Genomic DNA, 20000 nt, shown 5'->3' with positions numbered 1-20000 from the left:
CATATCACTTCATCATGTCTTCCATAACGTCTTCATCACATCACGTCTTCATCACATCTTCCATCACATCATCACATCTTCATCACATCACGTCTTCATCACGTCATCACATGTCTGAAATGGGACTCTGGAGTCTGTGGTGTAAACTTCAAACCTCTCCGTCCTTCTGCTGACCTTCTGCGTGATAAGACCAGAGCCAGGCGTTCCCTCCTGTAGTACACTCTACTGAGCAACGTTTCCTCAAACCATGAATAAATTTCTACAGCAACACAAATCCTCCGTTCTGTCCTCACTTCCCGTCATTATAACAGACCAGTGGGTGTGGCCTAATTTGCTAATACAGACACCCTTTTAACTGACAGACCTCTAAGTCTCCTGAGACTCCACCCACAATGTAGCTAAAGCAGATACCCAACAGATTAAAGAACCGAAATCATAAGAGGTGTAGAACCTGACCATCATGTTACAGACAGAAGCCAGGTCTCTGAGAGAGAGAAAAGTTCATGTGCTGGTGTTTACTGCAGAGTGTGTGTGTGTGTGTGTGTGTAATAAACAAAGCTGGAGGTTTAAATGAGAGGAGTGAGATTCAGAGACGTCTCTCCTCTGATCTGAAGCTTCCTGCTGCGTCTCGGCTCTGTCTGTCTTCTATTTAATGACTTCCTCAGTTTCATGGAGTTTCCTGTTGGGATGCAGTTCTTCACCCTGAGCTGAGTCAGCACACTCCAGAAGCTGACGTGTGTGTGTGTGTGTGTGTGTGTGTGTGTGTGTGTGTGTTTGTTTCTGCTCTTTTTTTTTTTATAACTTTTGGTGGAGGAGCAGACATACAAAAATGCAGTATATGTAGGGCGCCTCCCTTCTGTCTCACTGCCTTAATGTCTGCCTCTCTGTCCTGATGTCTGTCTCACTGCCCTGTGGCTTCATTCAGTATTTTGCTAAAAGATTAGTTTTATCTCTCATTCCTGTACAAAATAAATTTTAGTGATTTAATAATTATCTGTAAATAAAACTCCATTTCTAACCTTTACACTTTAACCTGGGTATGAGGGCGGGGCATGAGGGCGGAGCATGAGGGTGGGGTGATACCAAGAATTAAAGGTGATTTTGATTATCTGAGATGGATGCCATCAGACATCACAGCTTAGAGTTTAGAGTTTATTTAGACTTAATGTTTGAAAGTAATTTATAACCTCAGTGTCTGTGATTTGTTGTTCGACTCAAAGCTCCAGTACAGAATGAAAGACTAACTGCCTTAACTTAAAGCGGGAACATGCAGAATCGGAGACTTTTAACTGCACTGCTGTTTTAAGCTCCTTTTCCCAGTGAAGTGGAGATAAAATGAAGTTTATGAGAGCGTAATTATTCTCCTGACCCGTGGACTCACCGTTTCGATGATCTTCAGGATGCCGAGTTGTGATGTGAGGTAGTGTGGGTTCCAGCTCATGCTCCTGAACACACTCCGGGAGAGGACTGGCTCTGTAGTGGGCTGATACGGACTGCTGGCTCCCGACACCATTGCCGTGTTGGAGGCCTCGCCGTCGAACCCTTCCGCCTCCTCGCTGCTCCTCATCCTCACACACCACCCAGGGGCTCTTCACCGATGACCAGAGACTCGGGCTGAGGGACACATTACACTTTATATTGATCCTGTTTACATGTTAACTTTATTATCTGCTCTCAGTGTCTACACTGTTCTTTTACACAGAGTCGGTCTACATGTTGTTTATCTGCACTGTCCTGTCTCGTCATCCTGTACACTTCTGCTGTATGTCTAGTTTAAAGACTGCACCTTAAGTATAGTTTAGTTTTATCTCTATGTTATAGCTCTATGTTTGTCTGCGTCTCTGTACTTTGTCTGTGTTCTGTGTAGCACCTCTGGTCCAGGAGGAACGTTGTTTCACTTCACTGTGTACTGCATCTGATATATATGGCTGAAGTGACAATAAAGCTTCTTTGACTTTGACAAACAACTCTACAAACTTCTGTGTGTGTGTGTGTGTGTGTAGTAAATAAAAATCTGGAGATTCAGTTAGAGCAGTGAGGAGAAAGATGGAGAGATGAAGCTGAAACTCTAACAGGTGGAAGAAAGTCTAGATGGAGTTTTAGATAGAGGGATGGAGTGAGTGTGGATTAGAGATGGAGTGAAGATTGAATCAGAGACAGATGGAGATGAAGGAGATAACAGACTCTACCTGGACTCTGTAGCTGCAGCTGAGTGGAAATGAAACAAGCTGGAGATGTTCTCAGTTCCTCTGAAGCTCCTGGAGTCGAAATTTCAGCTTCATGTTAGTGTTTTTCCCCAGAATTGTGCAGACTGAAGTCTGGTTTCTGTCCCTCAGTCTGTGGCATGGCTCAAACTCTCCGACCCACGACTCTCCGACTCTCAGACACACGACTCTCTGACTCTCAGACACACGACTCTCCGACCCACGACTCTCTGACTCTCAGACACACGACTCTCTGACTCTCAGACACACGACTCTCCGACTCTCAGACACACGACTCTCTGACTCTCAGACACACGACTCTCCGACCCACGACTCTCCGACTCTCAGACACACGACTCTCTGACTCTCAGACACACGACTCTCCGACCCACGACTCTCTGACTCTCCGACACACGACTCTCAGACACACGACTCTCCGACCCACGACTCTCTGAAGGGAAGGGCTTCTGACTCTGATGCTGCTGATGGAGATGTCGGTGTTGTTGTCGGTGTTGTTGTTGTTGTTGTGTCTCCGCCCTGCACAATGCTCACGCGCGCCGCAGTCCCGGAAAAACTCCTCACAAAACCGGAAACCAAACAAAATCCAAAAAACACACCGTGTGTAAAAACTCAGCGAGCTTCAGGGAGCGTGAAGACGCCAGAAGGCCGGAGTGTGTGTGTGTGTGTGTGTGTGTGTGTGTGTGTGAGAGAGAGAGAGAGAGAGAGAGAGAGAGAGAGAGAGAGAGAGAGAGAGAGAGAGAGAGTGTGTGTGTGTATGTGTGTGTGTGTAACCTGCCTCTTTTAATACACTGACGTAGGTTGCCATGTTGCGTGTTTTAAGTTATTTTCATTAACTTTTAAACATTTCAGAGAAATTCTGGTAGGATTTGAAATAATATTTTTTCCCTCATTTTAAATATTTTACTTATACTTAAACACCAGTTTTGATCAGTTTGATCTTTATTTCATACTTCTCCAGTTTTATATTCAACATTTTGTGTCTTTAACAATAATAAGTCATTGTATTATTATAAATATAAATAATGTTGTTTTCATGACAGTTGGCTGTAGTTTATTTATTTAGTTTTAGACTTGAACTACAAATACTAAAAGTCCATCCTCAGATTAAAAGTCAGGAGATAAAACAGACCTTTCTCTTTATATTGGTTTATCTACAGGAGCAAAGCAGGGAGGAAGTAACTCGACGAGCTTGTGGACCCGGGGGACATCAGACACCCATCCGCGCTACACAATTGGTCAGAGAGATTTTCTGGAGCCAATCGATTTCGTCGTTGCTTTCGCGTGTAATAACTCATTTGCATACAAGGAAGGAAGTGTGAATTTGACTGGTCGTGGCACCGATGACGTCATAACGGCAGCTTCGAGCGCTTTGTTGTAGAAAATGGCGGCTTGCCTGTTGCTAATGTAAACACAGACTCGGGTTGCCAGATTGGAGTTCAAAACCCTCACTTGACCGTCTTCATCACTTAATCATCCACCTTACTGTAAATAAATAATTAATAAGCAGACACATTATTTATTTATTTTTATTGAAAACACTATTTCTGTTTCATTACATCATATCAGCAGGTAAAAAATTATTATTTATAATAGAAAAATAATATGTAACAATCTTCTAACAAGGACGAGTGGCTTTTAATTAGCTTTAAAATAAACTCAGGTTTTCCTTTACATCACACAGAACAGAGTCTGACTAATGATGAGATTAAAACCATTAATTATCTGTAATCAATAAGCAGTCGGTTGGTTATCTGGTTAGTGATCCAGTTATTAACCAGTGCTCAAGTTTAATCACACCAATAAACTTCATTATTAGACACGGGTTTTCTCTTCAGATTTCTCGAGCAGCTGTAGAGATGGTGAGAGAGCTGAGTCTCCTCCTGATGGACTTCTCCAGCTTCTTCTCAAACCTCCAAAACATCTTCACAAAATAATCACAGCAGCCATGATCTTCATCATCTTCATCATCAGTGAAATCAGGGTGAAATAAACAGCTCTCACGTTCAGAACATTTACTTTAACTTAAAAAACAATCAAGTGAGACACTTTTGGATACGATTCTTCATCATCAGCTTCCTCCTGCTACACAAAGGGAAGATTTTATCATAAACTCTTCACATTGAGGTAAAACTTCACTTTTTTTTTATTTCACAGCTCTTCAAACTGAAACATTGGAAAAGTTTCTTTGTCTGAAGTTCTTCTGCAGACATCCGCTCAGAGAAAATTGACTTGTGACGTTAAACCGCTGCGTGATTTGGAGGTGTGATGAAGCAGAGTCACTTTTCTCTAGTGTTTTATTCCTCTCACACCACAGCAACTGAACAAGTACACTTTTTATCTGTTTGTAGTTACAGTGTTGTGAAACGTCTGTGGAACATCGGTGAGGAGAGCGCTCTTCTCCTCACTCCCGGTACACGTCTCCTCATACTGGAGACTCCTTCCATTAGACACAGCAATGAGAATCTCTAAACTCTCACCTTTTGAGAGAAATCTCTAGAAGAGACTGAGAATGAGGAGCAGAGAGACAGCAGTGGAGTCTGGATGATTTATTGAAGCTGTTTCCTTTTGCTTTATTGGCAGAAAAGCGAGCGACTCTGAGGAACCGTTATACTGCATCAGGAAAAAGGCGTACAGTCACGCGCATTTAATACACAGAGAGAGAAAACGTGAAAACCCGTTCATACAGGAGACTGGACTCGTTCTGTTTGCTGCTGACGAGGGGAAGTGCTTCACTTACACATTACACGGCCTCTTAAACTCCGAGAATAAAAAAATCCTGCTCTATCTGACGTGTCTTACACACCCAACACTTTTATTCACAGAGGTCCATTTATATACAAAGCTCATTGTATAAAAAAAATAAAAATAAAACAAAAGGAAGCCTGATCTCGCTGCACAACATCGGACTTACACAATTCATCTTTTCCATCAACAGAGATGATAAATGTGAGTAAATTCAGCAAAAAAACAGAGCAGAGTGTCCATCATTTTCATCATCATCAATCAAGTCCCTGTGTCCAGCTGGAAGCCCAGCGGCGGTTCAGATCTCCTGGGAGAACCTGAACCCTGGTGTTTCTCCGTGTGGAGACGTGGTCAGCAGGTCAGCGGTGAGGTGGATGAAGGCGACATACTGACAGATGGCTGCACTTTCACTGGAGTTTAATATTCATGTGGTTTTATTAGAAGTGCTTTAACAACTAACATGTGAATTAGTCCAGAATGTGTGCTTCAGCAAAAAAAAAAAAAAGACAAATATCCATCTTCATTCTTTTTTTATACAAATAATAATAATAATAATAATAATAATAATAACAATAATAATAATAATCATGCAAAATGAATTCCAGAATTAAAAGGTAGACTCTGCACATCTTGTGGTCTTTTCCCTTAAAGAGACAAAGCTAACAGCCCCCCCCCCCTTCTGAGGACGTGGAAACGAAGGCAGTGAGAAAGACGAGTGAAAAGAGAGACAGCATACGAGAGCTGGAATGATGAGTTCACCAGGTGAAAGAACACTGACATGAAACACCACCTGGGAAGGGTTTAGGAGGCGACCATGACTTACACACACACACTGACACACACACTGACACACACACTGACACACACACACAGACACACAGACACACACACACAGACACACACACACTGACACACACACTGACACACACACACACTGACACACACACACACACACACACTGACACACACAGACACACACACAGACACTGACACACACAGACACTGACACACACACACACTGACACACACACACACTGACACACACACACACTGACACACACACACACTGACACACACACACACTGACACACACACACACTGACACACACACACTGACACACACACACACACACACTGAGACACACACACTGAGACACACACACTGAGACACAGACACTGAGACACAGACACTGAGACACACACACACACACACACTGAGACACACACTGAGACACTGACACACACAGACACACAGAGACAGACACTGACACACTGACACATACTGACACACACACAGAGACACACACACACATACTGACAGACACACACACACACACACACTGAGACACACACTGAGACACACACAGAGACACACACACACAGAGACACACACACACAGAGACACACACACACAGACACACACACACACAGACACACACACACACAGACACACACACACACAGACACACACACACACAGAGACACACACATACTGACAGACACACACACACACACACACACACACTGACACACACAGACACACAGAGACAGACACTGACACACTGACACATACTGACACACACACACTGACACACACACTGACACACAGAGACACACACACACAGAGACACACACACACAGAGACACACACACACAGAGACACACACACAGAGACACACACACAGAGACACACACACAGAGACACACACATACTGACAGACACAGACACACACTGACACCATCTTTGGATCCAATTTTCCTTTGTTTTTTTTCTCTGTAGGCTTCTCTCTCCTCCCTCACGCTTCTTCTCAGACCTTCTGATTCTCACCTCCTGAATTTTGTTCTATTCTCAGAAATAAACCCCGTGTTTAATCTACATGAATTGGATCGGACGCAGGATCAGCAGAGATCAGAACAAAAATAGAAAACGGAAGCATCATGAATGTTTTTCCCGACCCGGAGCTGGTGTGGAGTGATGAGGAATGTTTCACGCTCACTTTCAGTTCAGATTATTAATATTTAACTTCTTTTTTTTTCCTATTTGTACAAATCAGAATGGAGACGACGTTTTCATCGAGAGTGGAAAGAGAAAACATTTTAAACTGAAATCATTTGAAATGTGGCTGTGTTTCAGTACTGCTCTTCACACTCCCTCGTCCACTTCCCCTAAAGAATAATAACCATAATAAACCATCACCTTCATCATCATCATCATCATCATCATCATCAGGTGCCAGTTTAAGAGCTCTTCTGGTCAATGTCACTGCAGAGCAAAAAATTACCCAGAATGCACTGCAGCACTAACCTCAAAAATGTCTAATCAGGTCCGATCACACAGAGTCAGTAAAAACTGAGAGCGATGAAATGTTTCAAATCATGCCACGAGATTCCGGTGGAACTGACTGACGGAATAAATCTTGTTCTAAAAACACAGCAGCAGATTCCAGAGTTCCAGTGGATTAACATCAGGATTTAACTCTCCGGAAAACAGAGAGAGAGACGGGTGCGTTTCCATAGAAACCCTGCTTCCTTGAACACACGTAAAGAGAGACAGAGACAGAGAGAGAGACAGAGAGACAGAAAAAGAGAGAGACAGAGAGAGACAGAGAGAGAGACAGAGAGACAGAAACAGAGAGAGAGAGACAGAGAGACAGAAACAGAGAGAGAGAGACAGAGAGACAGAAACAGAGAGAGACAGAAACAGAGAGACAGAAACAGAGAGACAGAGAGAGAGAGCCAGAAACAGAGACAGAGAGAGAGACAGAAACAGAGAGAGAGAGACAGAGAGAGAGAGAGAGAGCCAGAAACAGAGAGAGAGAGAGAGAGAGAGAGAGAGACAGAGACAGAGACAGAGAGAGAGACAGAGAGAGAGACAGAGAGAGAGAGAGAGAGAGAGTGTTTCTCTCACTGCACTGATCATTAATGTGATGTTTATAATCGATTGTATTTCACTGGATGATGCTGGAACCTGACAAAGATAAACCGTGCTCACTAACAATAATAATAATAATAATAATAATAATAATCTGTACTGCAAATAAAATAAAAATATTGGCACCCTGGACAGGTCTGCTGTGTGCTGTGATGGACCCAGAGTGGACCCAGAGTGGACCCAGAGTGGACCCAGCGAGTGAGACCTAAACACAGGTGAGACTGAGAGGAAGTGAAGGAGAGCATGAGATCAGCACTGAAACACACCCAGCGTGTTAAAGACTGATGGGGTGTGATGGCCGGCTCGAGGTCAGGACGGACACCTGTAAGAGCTGAAACGCGCAAAAAATAATAAAAATAAATTATCAGGAAAAGGGAAGTGACCGACAGTGCTACAGTGCATTTCCTCTACAACAGGCACTTTGGGAGAAAAAAAAAGAAAAAACATAAAGAGAAGCAGAAAGTAAAGAAGCTCCATGTCCATGCCAACACTTTAGTCTAAATCTGAAGGACTTCTTTATAAACTTGAACTTTATACAAAAAAATTCATCAGACCGTAGCAAATACTATCGTGTTCATATTTACAGAATCGGTTACGCAAAGAAGGCATCGGATTAGTGTCGTGCGGTCAGCGGTGTTACGCCAGAGAAAGCTCTCAACCTCCTCTTTCCTTTTTACATAAATACACCAGTTCAGCATGGTCACTACGTCCATGCTTACGTTCGTCCACTCTGACGGACATCGCCTCTATTTAACTCTTTAAACACTCCGTCTTTCTCTTCTCCTCTTTCATGTTTCCATCATCAGGTAAAGCAGAACGAGAAACAGCAGCATGTTTGCAGGAACATGAGTGTGTGGAGTACAACACACACGCACACACGCGCACGCACACACGCACACACGCACACGCACGCACACGCACACACGCGCACACACGCGCACACACGCACGCACGCGCACGCACGCACACGCACGCACGCACACGCACGCACACACACACACACACGCACACACACACACGCGCACACGCACACACGCGCACACGCACGCTCTGAATGGACGTGCATTGCTGTTTAAAGGTCACCAAATATTAACAATAAAGTTTGAAATTTATATTCAAATAAATCTAATCAGCTCCAATTTCTCTCTCACACACACACACACACACAGTGCAGGAATTTGGTCATTATATTCATAATTTGTTTTATGTTCAGGTTTTCCAGAGAACGTCTGAGAGAGAGAGAGAGTGTGTGTGTGTGTGTGTCTGTGGTGTGTTTACGCCTCGTTCTCTGGCGCTGTGCTGTGATTGGCCGTGACAGTGGAGTCAGATTTGTGCGTCATGCGTGCCAGTTCAGCTTGAACATCACTCAGAGCCGGCTTCTGCCCTTCGAGAGAGAGAGAGAGAGAGAGAGAGAGAGAGAGAGAGAGAGAGAGAGGGACAGAAAGAGAGAGAGGGACAGAAAGAGAGAGAGGGACAGAGAGAGAGAGACAGAGAGAGAGGGACAGAAAGAGAGAGAGAGAGGGACAGAGAGAGAGACAGAGAGAGGGAGAGAGAGAGAGAGAGAGAGAGAGAGGGACAGAGAGAGGGAGAGAGAGGGACAGAGAGAGGGAGAGAGAGAGAGAGAGAGAGGGACAGAGAGAGAGAGACAGGGAGAGACAGAGAACAGTAATCTCCTGTAGCATCAGCATGAAATATGTTTATTAAAAACTGAAACCAATAAAATAAAAATCAGAAATAAATACACTTATAAATTTACATAATTTCTCATTGGTTTGAATTCTTGACATTAAACATACATGTGTGTGTGTGTGTGTGTGTGTGTGTGTGTGTGTGTGTGTGTGTGTGTGCGTACCTGTTTTCTTGGCTGATCCCGGCTGCACTGCTGTTCCCGCTGTTCCCGGACTTCCAGGAGCTCCGGTCTTTTTACTCAACAAACTGTTAAAGAAGTTCGCCAAAACACCCTCATTTGCAGCAGCACCTGGACACACACACACACACACACACACACACACATATATCTGCAGACAGGTACTTTAAATAATAATAATAATAATAATAATAATAATAATAATAAAAAACAGGGACATATGGAGCAGCAGAAATGAGATGTTATTGTGTAACACCAGACACGAGTGTGTTCCACATACACACAAACCCTCTACTATGAACACACACTCGTGATAATAGTGCACGCATGCACACACAGGTCATTATACAGGTGTGTGTAACATGTATGTTGTTAAGTGGCTAAGGCGCAGCAGCCGGCTCACCTTTCAAGTTGGGGTCGGGTTTCTTTACGGTGGTCATGGGAGACACGCTCGCTACGTTGGTGGGTCCGGTGCGTACAGTGGGCCGAGGAGAACCAGACGCTGTCCGTGCAGGAGATTCCTAACACACACACGGTTTTGAAACTGTAACTAAAAGCGTGTTTTAAACATTGTGTTAAAGTTATAAACAGTTATACCTACTATAAACACTAACACACTGAACACTGTATAGGTGTATGAGTGAAGACCAAAAGGCCGACGTGAAAAGACGAGCCCATTTTATTCCAAAATATGGAACTGGGTGGGCGGGGCTTAGGTTTTATCTGGAGAAATTTGATTGGATCAGGAAAAACCCTGGCTGATCTGAGCGCAGTGAGAAAGCGACTGGATTCTGACTGGACCCGCAGACAGGAAGTGAAGCATGCTGTGTGTTTAGGGCTGCACTGTGTGTTCCTCTGAAATGATTCACTGAGCTGAAGGACAGAGCTTTAGTGCTACAGAAATCTGTTCTGGAGATAACAGCTGAACTATAAAAACTGTAAATAAACAACGTATGAAAAACTTAAACCTTTTTAAAGCAGACGCAAATAAATGATCTAGTAAACATCCTGAGATGGTGAGGGCAGCTCCTGATCCTCCATTCAGAGTCAGAAAGAAACCTGAGATTTATTCAGATGTATGAAGCAGACAGAATGTACTAACAGGAAGTGATGTCACTTACTGTCGCTCGTGATGGAGTGGCCGGCTGCTTGGCTAACAAAGTCTGCAGGATCAAAAACACACATTATTATTATCATTATTAAACACACACTAGCTACTTTTACTACCTTTATCAGAGAGGAACGCTGATTTACTGACCGATCATTTTTCACTTTAATATAACAAACCTGCTGCTTCATGAGGAAGACCTGCTCATCTTCAGCATTTATCTCCTTATCATGGACTAACTGGGCATTACAAACACAAAGTAGGGGAAAAAAAACAAGGATTTAATAATAAATGTAGATATCTGTTTATATCAAACATCACTGTGTGTGTGTGTGTGTGTGTGTGTGTGTGTGTGTCTCACCTTGCGTACTGGCGGCTTGATGATGAAATCCTCAAACGGATCTTCAGGCCGGACGGTGGTGAAGTTTTCATGTAAGATGCAGATTTTCTTCTCGTTGTCCCAACCGGACGGACTGGACACAATTCAATTGAACAAAAACTGATCAATCAGCTCTGTCCCCAGTTCATACACGTACATACAATACATATATTTAATAAATGTGTATGTGTGTGTATACATATATATGTTCCTGCACGTGACTCACATGAACACAGCGTCTTTCTCCACCACTAAGGCCGGCGAGGTGAAGTGGAAGTCATACAGTTTGTGCACCATGTACTTGTACAGAAGGTCCAGGTTCTTCTCCTCTTTTACAGAAGTGTAGATCAGAGCAGCTCCATCTGAGGGACACGGTTAAGGAAAGAACACACGCACACACACACACACAACTGTGTGTTCTTTGCACTAACACTAACACACAGTTGGTGTAGAGGATACACTGCAGGCAGAATCTCCTGAGGTGTGACTGAATAAAGTCAAAATGTTCCTCTCTGTAGTCATGATCTTTCTCCAACACAGTCACAGCATCACACTACACACACACACACACAAACACACACACACACAGAAGTCATTAGATATTTTGAAGTCAGCTGTTCTTTCATAAGATACTCTCATAAAATAACTAAAAATAAAAATACTGCTTTTATTCATCCTCATCCCTCCATCTGAAAAAAAAAGAATATACACAAAAATATACAAATAAATGTGTATATAAATATACACAAAAATGATACAGAAGGAAAGAAATATTACATTAAAGGAAAGGAAAAAAATTAATCTAGCTAAAAATCCAGAGATGATTCCACAGTCCTGAGATCTGAAGATGAACTTTCTGCTCAACAACAAAACATTTGAAGATGTAATCTGTAACCTCTGTCATTTTTTAAAATGTGTTTCTCCGGTTCTCACGGTTTCTACACACACACACACATTCACTAACTCTCTCTCTCACACACACACACACACACACACACACACACCTCCATGAGTCTGAGAATTTTACAGGAATGTGTGATAAGTCTTTTGTTCAGACCACAAACACACAAGTGTTCACTCTTAACCCTGCTTTATTATTCTATGACTAACTGTGCTGATATCAGTGTCAGTCAGGGCGATGAGGAGGGCTGGGGGGGGTCAGTCAGGGTGATGAGGAGGGCTGGGGGGGGGTAAGTCAGGGCGATGAGGAGGGCTGGGGGGGGTCAGTCAGGGTGATGAGGAGGGCTGGGGGTCAGTCAGGGCGATGAGGAGGGCTGGGGGGTCAGTCAGGGCGATGAGGAGGGCTGGGGGGGGTCAGTCAGGGCGATGAGGAGGGCTCGGGGGGGTGGGGGGGTCAGTCAGGGCAATGAGGAGGGCTGTGAGGTCAAACACACCTGGTGGAACATCTGAGCAGCTCCATCACTGAACACTACACTAACTGAACAAAGGATTTCAAACAGACAACAATAAACACACAGAATAAATACAGACAACAAACAGGATGAAAGGACGGAGAGGGGACGCCGCGGGGACGGAGAGGGGACGCCGCGGGGACGGAGAGGGGACGCCGCGGGGACGGAGAGGGGACGCCGCGGGGACGGAGAGGGGACGCCGCGGGGACGGAGAGGGGACGCCGCGGGGACGGAGAGAGGACGCCGCGGGGAGGGAGGGGACAGAGAGAGGACGCCACGGGGACAGAGAGAGGACAGAGTGTGTAGGCTGGTAGGAGATGATATGGGTGCAGATGGAGAATGGATGCTCTGATGTCAGTACCTTGGAGCAGACGATCAGCACGGGGATTCCCAGGTTGTGTGTGAGGACATTTTCTCCCAGTGGCAGCAGCACTGACTCATCATCGCCTCCTACAGGAGCACTTCGTCTCTGAGGGGAGGATGGAGTCGCCTCCTCGGGTTCCCCATACTCCTGAAACGCTCTCACCACTAACCACACACACACACACACACACACAGTTAAGGGGGGTTAAGTCAGCATGTCACAAAAACCTAGAGTTGTAAACAGCTCTGAGGTTTAAAACACAAAAACATTCACATCTGTTCAGAAAATTAACCACAGGTAAACAGAGCAGGTGTTCACTCAGGTGTGTTCATATCCTAATCTTATTTTAGTCACATGACCCAGTTATACACTGCTACAGAGCCTATTAATTCAATTACTGGAGTTTTAACAGGAGACTCTGTGCGCGCACACACACACACACACACACACACACACACACACCTTCTGCAAAACCATTCAGACAACTTTACAGGTGACTTGCAAGGAGCTAGATTTCAACTAACATTATTATTATTGCCACACACACCATGTCTGGAGGATATATGATTATAAGACTCTAAGCTGTATAAAGTCTGTTTTCATCTGTTCTGCTCCTGTACCATAACACACTCTGAGAAAATAACAGCAGTTTTGTCTGCAGGCAAAAATAAACCGATCCAAACACACTAATAATAAAACTTTTATTTATTAAAGGTCACAAGGCTGACCATGAGACTCGCTCTACACTGACACACTCACATCACAGCCTGAGTATGAAGCTGTTAAACAACTGATATACAAACATCTCCATCTGCAGCAAAGGCTTCTAGGTAAAGCTGCTCTCCTGGAGTAACTGGACTCGTCTTTCATCTTCCTTTTACACACTTCACTGAAACCAACACTGACCATAGACAAGCTGACTCAACCAAGGGGAAGTGAATAGGGGAAGTGGATGAGGGGGTGTTAAACACACTGCTGCCCTGAGCTACATCACTGAAACACACACACACACACACACACACACACTTCACATAAAATAAATCACACAGTGCCCAAACCCTCCTACAGCTCTCACCGTGGATTAAACACAAAATTGTGTACATTTGAGCTTTTCTGTTTCTGCACCAAGTAGTTGAATGATTAGGAACTTAAACACACACACACACACACACACACACACACGTGTTATCTTACTCAGACTATCTGCAGTTTCAGACAAAAAACTGTAACAATATGTGAGGGAATAACAGAGCTACGAAGGCGCTCGCGCTCTCTCTCTCTCTCTCTCTCTCTCACACACTCATATACAGAATCAACTCAGGTTTAACTCTATAAACAACAACATAACAATAATAACTCACTCCTCTGCTCCATGTCCCTCATGTCCTCAGGGGAGATCTTCAGCTTGTCCACGTGTTCTCTCAGAACACTCGTCCACTTCTGCAGAGACTCCATGATAGACCAGGGTCTGGACATGTCCACCACAAACACGGCCACACTGTCCTTCAGAGACTTGGAGGACACAGCAAACTTCAGCAGGCCTTTGTGATAAACATCTCCATCCAGAATCCACACGTTACAGCGCGTCACGTCTGCAACACAGGAAACACACAGGAATCTATCAGGGTGGAAACAAACACGAAGCAGGGTGATCCTGCCATTCCCAACAGCGTTCTCAACAACGTTCTCAACAACGTTCCCAACAACGTTCCCAACAACGTTCCCAACAACGTTCCCAACACAGCCCTAGTGAGTCACATGATCACCCTTTAGACTCCATCTTCACTCCTTCCTGCCTCGCTTCAGTCCATCTGCTTAATCACCCCCACATTTCACCCCACCCACCCCTACCTCACCCCACCTCCCACTTCACGCACACCACACCCTCTCCTCGAATCATCCTCATCTTATCTCCATCCTCAACCTGCACTCCTCCTTCACCTACCCTTTCCCCACATCTCCTCACCCCATCTTAAACCCCATGTTTCCCCATTCTTGTGCCCCGCCCCTGCATGCTTTACCATCTCTGTCTTCATCGTGGACGTTCAGGTACAGGTACTCGAGTCCTCTGCCCTTCTTATTGTGTTCCACCCCTTGGAGTTTGGTCATCAGCGTGGTTTTCCCCGATCCGTCGTCACCTGCGTGTGAGAGAGCGATGTTCATCAGATCACAGGAACAGGAACCATAATAATAAAGCTCAGAGTAGGAGGGGTGAAGATGGACGCACCGAAAAGTAGGATGTTCCTCCCGGAGGGCAGTTTGGTACTGGACCGTGTCGACACCTCGCTGAGGATCGAAGACCTGTGACAGAAACAGGAAGTCGAATTATTACATCACCAACTGGAAATCCTCTAGAAGTCTTATTTACACCTGGTACTGATATGATTAGAGATCTCTGTCTCAGATACACACACTGTGAGGCTCTGTACAACTTCAGGACACCGTCTCAGACACACACACGATGAGATACTTGATACCTCACCTGTTTACACACCACAAGATGAAGCAGTTGATGATTGTGTGTGTGTGTGTGTGATAAAACTCAAACTCAAATAAACTGCAATAAACCTCAAAGACTTTAATCACAGTATAAAATAAAGAAATAAAACTTATAAATCTAAAGTCCAGATTATTTCAGATGCTGCGGATGTGAAGTTATTTCCTCTCATGTCTCAGAAAACACCTAAAACTTTATAAAACAAGTTTAAATAATTATTAATAATTACAATTAAACCAACAGAAAGTGACACAAACACGATACATTTAATATGATTACTGTCATGTTTGTCCAAATCTCGGTCACGCTATTGACAGTACTGAGGGAAAGGGTGTAACACACACACACACACACACACACACACAAACAAACAAACAAACACACACACACACAAATAAACAAACAAACAAACACACACACACACACACAAATAAACAAACAAACAAACACACACACACAAACACACACACACACACACAAACACACACACACAAACACACAAACACACACACTCGGATGCTTCAAAATCTGCATATATGACTAGTGTTGAATAAAACGAGGAGTAAATAAAGAGGGTGTGTGTGTGTGTGTGTGTGTGTGTGTGTGTGTGTGTGTGTGTGTGTGTGTGTGTATTGAAGCGACCGGCAGTGACAAAGCAACTTCATCAACCCTGCAGCTAAAATCGTGTCTTCAGGCGCGGAAGTTGTACTGAATTCCTGAGCAGGTAAAAGGGAGACTTTACCAGAGGTTCTGTCCTTCCTCCTCCTCGGCGCTGGTGTCCATGGTGTGTCCTTCTGTCCCGGCTGCACCCAGCAGCTTCTTCTCCAACACCGGAGCCATCTTGTATCTCAACCCTAACCACAAAGGGAGGCGGCATTTTCCCGCACCCGCATTCTGAATAACCACGCCCTCCTCTTCTGGGATTGGTTACTTAAAATCCCTCTTCGGGCGATGCGATTGGCTACTGTATACATCACTCATAGACGGGGCGCGGATTTGGATAGCGCGCGAGCCGGAACTTTCAAGCCAATCCCACCGCGAAAGGCAGAATTTGTAGGAATACGGGTGGGGAAAGAAAGAGCTCCACTGGGAAACGTGGTGCCCCGGTTTTGTTTGAAGGACCCAACTATTAAAAATCAACATTTTTGTTTTTAGAATAGCTAATAAATGCGTAAACTCTCGATCAATCCATTTTATACGTGTATTTTAATTTTTTACAGAATCCCAACCGGACAACCACAGCGGTTTTAATTTGTGTGATATATTTGGTCATTATGAGGCGGCGATCGAAAGGACGGCTCAGTCCGCGTTGGCTCGAATGATGTCATTTAGTTAAAGCGCGCCACCTGGCGGTTAGAATAGGTAGCGGCGATGACGTCATCCTAATATCGGAAATGGGTTAATTTCAGTGGGGTGGAACCTTTGGTTCAAACGAGATCAGACAATCTAAATTACTTTTAGATGATATTGATATAACAGATAGGAAATGCAATAATAAACACATTCGCCGGATTTTTCAAACTCAAAGAAGAATTACTCCGAGAGGGAAATTTTATTGGAGATCTTATATTCAAGATATTAACTGGCATAAAGCCTGGCTTATGCCTAATAAATACTGCATTTCTAACAAAATAAAAGATGTTCACTTTAAGATTCTCCACAAGATTTACCCTGTAAACTCTGTTTTATCTGGATATTTGGAGGTAGATAATAAATGTTCTTTCTGTGATACAGTAGATGAATCTTTGATATATTTGTTCTTTGAGTGTGAGAAAACAAAAAGATTCTTAAGTCTCCTAAAATGCCACCTCTTGGACCACCTCAATGTATCTCACTCCTTTAGTATTAAAGACATAATTTTTTATTATGAGAATTCGGAAAATAAACCTCTTGAATTTGTAGTTAATTATTTTGTCTTAAATGCAAAATTCTTTATACATAAACAAAGAATTTGAAAGGAAGAATTGAATTTCCCCCTTTTCATAATGGAAATGCCCTGACTTTTTAATTCTCTTAAACTAATTCGATTTTATAAGAAGAAGAATAGACTTCTACATTTCTATGACACTGTTTTTAATTGAAGTAAATATATCTCTTGCTACATCTTTCCCACTGTTTTATATCATAACTTTCCTCTCGTGTCTTTTACCTTTACTTGGACTGCCATATTATTTATAATTCTTTGTCCTTTGTGTCTGATTTGTTGTAATTAATGTTTTTTTGTTGTTATTGTTGTTGTTTAACTGTATTTAATGTACTCTATGTTGTATTGTTTCAAGTTATTTCAATAAAAAATAAATAAAATAAAATAAAAAATTTCAGTGGAGTGGTTTTGTTTGAGTTTGTGTTTTCATTCGTCACAGTTACTTTATATAATCTATAAACTATTTTAAATATCTTTTAGGCAATGTGTGTTGTTTTTATAGAGAACTTCCAGAGCTGAACGGACTGTTTATGACCGAATGCAGACTAAAACATTCTGCAGAATAAAGTTTACATTTTTATAAAGAGATAAGCTGAATTTGTAGAAGGAGTTGTGTCTCAGTAAAGCAGCAGTGTATTCCTGACTCTTCAGTACAGGTCAGTGATTACACTACAGACACCTAACACACTGTTACTGAGTCACTGTCACTGCCCCCTGCTGGACCAGCTGCGCTACTGCAGGAGGAAAAGCCCCGTCATCCCCCACACACTGCTTCTTAATATAGGCCTCTTTTAATTTATACTTAAAACACTGTGTGTATTAATAATATAAACATATTCTTATATATTTTTATTCGACAGATATTCATTTCTACATGAAAGTAAAAGTGTTGAGTGTAAAAACACCGAGGTTTCATTTCATTTTCATTTGTTTCATTTCATTTCATTTCATTTTTCATTTCATTTCATTTCGGTTTGATTTACGTCACTGTTTCATTCTGCAGCTTGTGGAAATAAAACCCTCCTGCTGTGATAATAACACAGATCACACTGCTGCTCCCTGCTGTCCATCTGCCCCTCACACACACACACACACACACACACACACCAGTGTGGGGCGGGGCAGTTGGAAAAGTACAGGGTGGGGCAGTGTGACTGGCTCCATATGGTGTGTGTGTGAGTGTGTGATGTGTACTGGTGTGTGTCTACACTATACTGCACATACACACACACACACACACAAATAATACTACTAATAATTATAAGAAAAAGAAGAATAGATAAGGTTAATGTTAACTGAACGATAGAAAACAGGAAGTTTAGACTGATACTTTATATCAGTTATAATCATTTACTTCTCCCTTTTCATTTGGACACACATTACACTCCATATAGATAGATAGATAGATAGATAGATAGATAGATAGATAGATAGATAGATAGATAGATAGATAGATAGATAGATAAACTCGGTGTAATTTATGAAATTAACAATATGTACATTATAATTATATTACACTGAGAAGATGTAGCAGAATGTACAGAGTGGAGCAGAACTGCAAGGTGGTGAAGTGTAGTGAGACCTGAGTGTGTAGTGTGTAGAGGTCAGTAGATTTATTGGCCATGAACCTGAACCTGAACCTTGGCCCTGGACCTGCTGGTTCTGGTGTGGATGGATCTGTATCTCCTCCTGGATGGAAGGAAGTTTGTGGGAGTCCTTGATGATTTGGTGTGCTCTGCACAGACATCTACTGTGGTGAAGAGACTCAATGGCAGGTAGTTGGGTACCGATGACGGGTTGGTCAGTTTTCATCACCCTTTACAGTGCTATCTTTTCACACACTGTGGAGCTGCTGTACCACACTGTGATGGAGCTTGTCAAGATGCTCTCAATAATGCAGCGGTAAAAGTTGGTCAGGATCTTGGGGGATAGGTGAACTTTTTTTTTAGTCTTCTCGGGAAGTAAAGACGCTGTTACGCCTTCTGAACCAGAGTCGAGGTGTCCAGATGCCAAGACTGATCCTCAGAGATGTGGATGCCCAGGAACTTAAAGCTGGAGACATGCTCTACTTCAGACCCGTTGATGTAGATAGGAGAGTTTCACACTTCTGAACAGACTGTAACTTATCTCCTTGTTACTAATAACAATAATAATAATAATAATAATAATAATAATAATAATGACTGATGCTGTTCAGAAATTTTGAGTTGAATCAGATCTGAAATGAAACGAATCACAGGAGAGAATCAACTCTTTCTGTTAGACTCTAAAATTATTCTGTTTCACTACACTGAGGTTTAAATCTTCAAATAAACCAAAAAATATGAGGATGATGATGAGGAGGAGGAGGAGGAGGAGGAGGAGGAGGATGATGAGGAGGAGGAGGAGGAGGAGGAGGATGAGGATGATGAGGATGATGATGAGGAGGAGGAGGAGGAGGAGGAGGATGATGAGGAGGATGAGGAGGAGGAGGAGGAGGATGATGAGGATGATGAGGATGATGAGGAGGAGGAGGAGGAGGATGAGGAGGAGGAGGAGGAGGAGGAGGAG

The 20000-nt window shown here is 43.2% G+C and overlaps 2 protein-coding genes across 6 annotated transcripts in view; both read right to left on the bottom strand.

The window, feature by feature from the left end:
* Positions 1-2931, bottom strand: part of cmtm4 (CKLF-like MARVEL transmembrane domain containing 4) — a 33339-nt gene extending 30408 nt beyond the window's left edge. The window contains exons 1-3 of one of the 4 annotated variants that reach the window (XM_058381734.1): positions 2618-2926; positions 2190-2564; positions 1382-1614 (exon numbers count right to left, since the gene is read on the bottom strand). In XM_058381734.1, coding sequence (XP_058237717.1) covers positions 1382-1567 — 186 coding nt within the window. In that variant the 5' untranslated portion in view covers positions 1568-1614; positions 2190-2564; positions 2618-2926. Of the gene's footprint in view, positions 1-1381; positions 1615-2189 lie in introns of all 4 variants that reach the window. The other 3 variants (XM_058381735.1, XM_058381736.1, XM_058381733.1) reach the window with 3 other exon arrangements.
* Positions 2932-5506: 2575 nt separating this feature from the next.
* On the bottom strand, positions 5507-16420 carry dync1li2 (dynein, cytoplasmic 1, light intermediate chain 2). 2 transcript variants are annotated; one of them, XM_058381912.1, is made up of 13 exons: positions 16269-16420; positions 15257-15330; positions 15051-15167; positions 14391-14621; positions 13027-13193; positions 11713-11806; positions 11480-11615; positions 11236-11347; positions 11054-11113; positions 10888-10929; positions 10170-10287; positions 9752-9877; positions 5507-9283 (listed from the first exon to the last, which is right to left on the bottom strand). In XM_058381912.1, exons 1-13 carry the CDS (start codon positions 16364-16366, stop codon positions 9174-9176), a joined length of 1485 nt encoding a protein of 494 aa, XP_058237895.1. In that variant the 5' UTR covers positions 16367-16420; the 3' UTR covers positions 5507-9173. The 2 variants fall into 2 exon arrangements, with proteins under 2 accessions (XP_058237895.1, XP_058237896.1); XM_058381913.1 differs by having other exon boundaries at positions 5507-9278.
* Between the last annotated feature and the right edge of the window lie 3580 nt (positions 16421-20000).

The sequence above is a fragment of the Hemibagrus wyckioides genome, linkage group LG27, assembly GCF_019097595.1.
Source record: "Hemibagrus wyckioides isolate EC202008001 linkage group LG27, SWU_Hwy_1.0, whole genome shotgun sequence".
Lineage (NCBI taxonomy): Eukaryota > Metazoa > Chordata > Actinopteri > Siluriformes > Bagridae > Hemibagrus > Hemibagrus wyckioides.
This window is presented reverse-complemented; position numbering and strand designations above follow the sequence as displayed.

What these genes read in the sequence shown, in the direction of transcription:
- dync1li2 (XM_058381912.1), bottom strand. Translation starts at nt 16,366, where the DNA reads ATGGCTCCGGTGTTGGAGAAGAAGCTGCTGGGTGCAGCCGGGACAGAA. An exon ending in TGCTGATCGTCTGCTCCAAG is followed by an intron (nt 11,807 to 13,026) that starts GTACTGACATCA and finishes GTGTGTGTGTAG; the next exon opens with TGTGATGCTGTGACTGTGTT. An exon ending in TCAAGCCGCCAGTACGCAAG is followed by an intron (nt 11,114 to 11,235) that starts GTGAGACACACA and finishes TGTAATGCCCAG; the next exon opens with TTAGTCCATGATAAGGAGAT.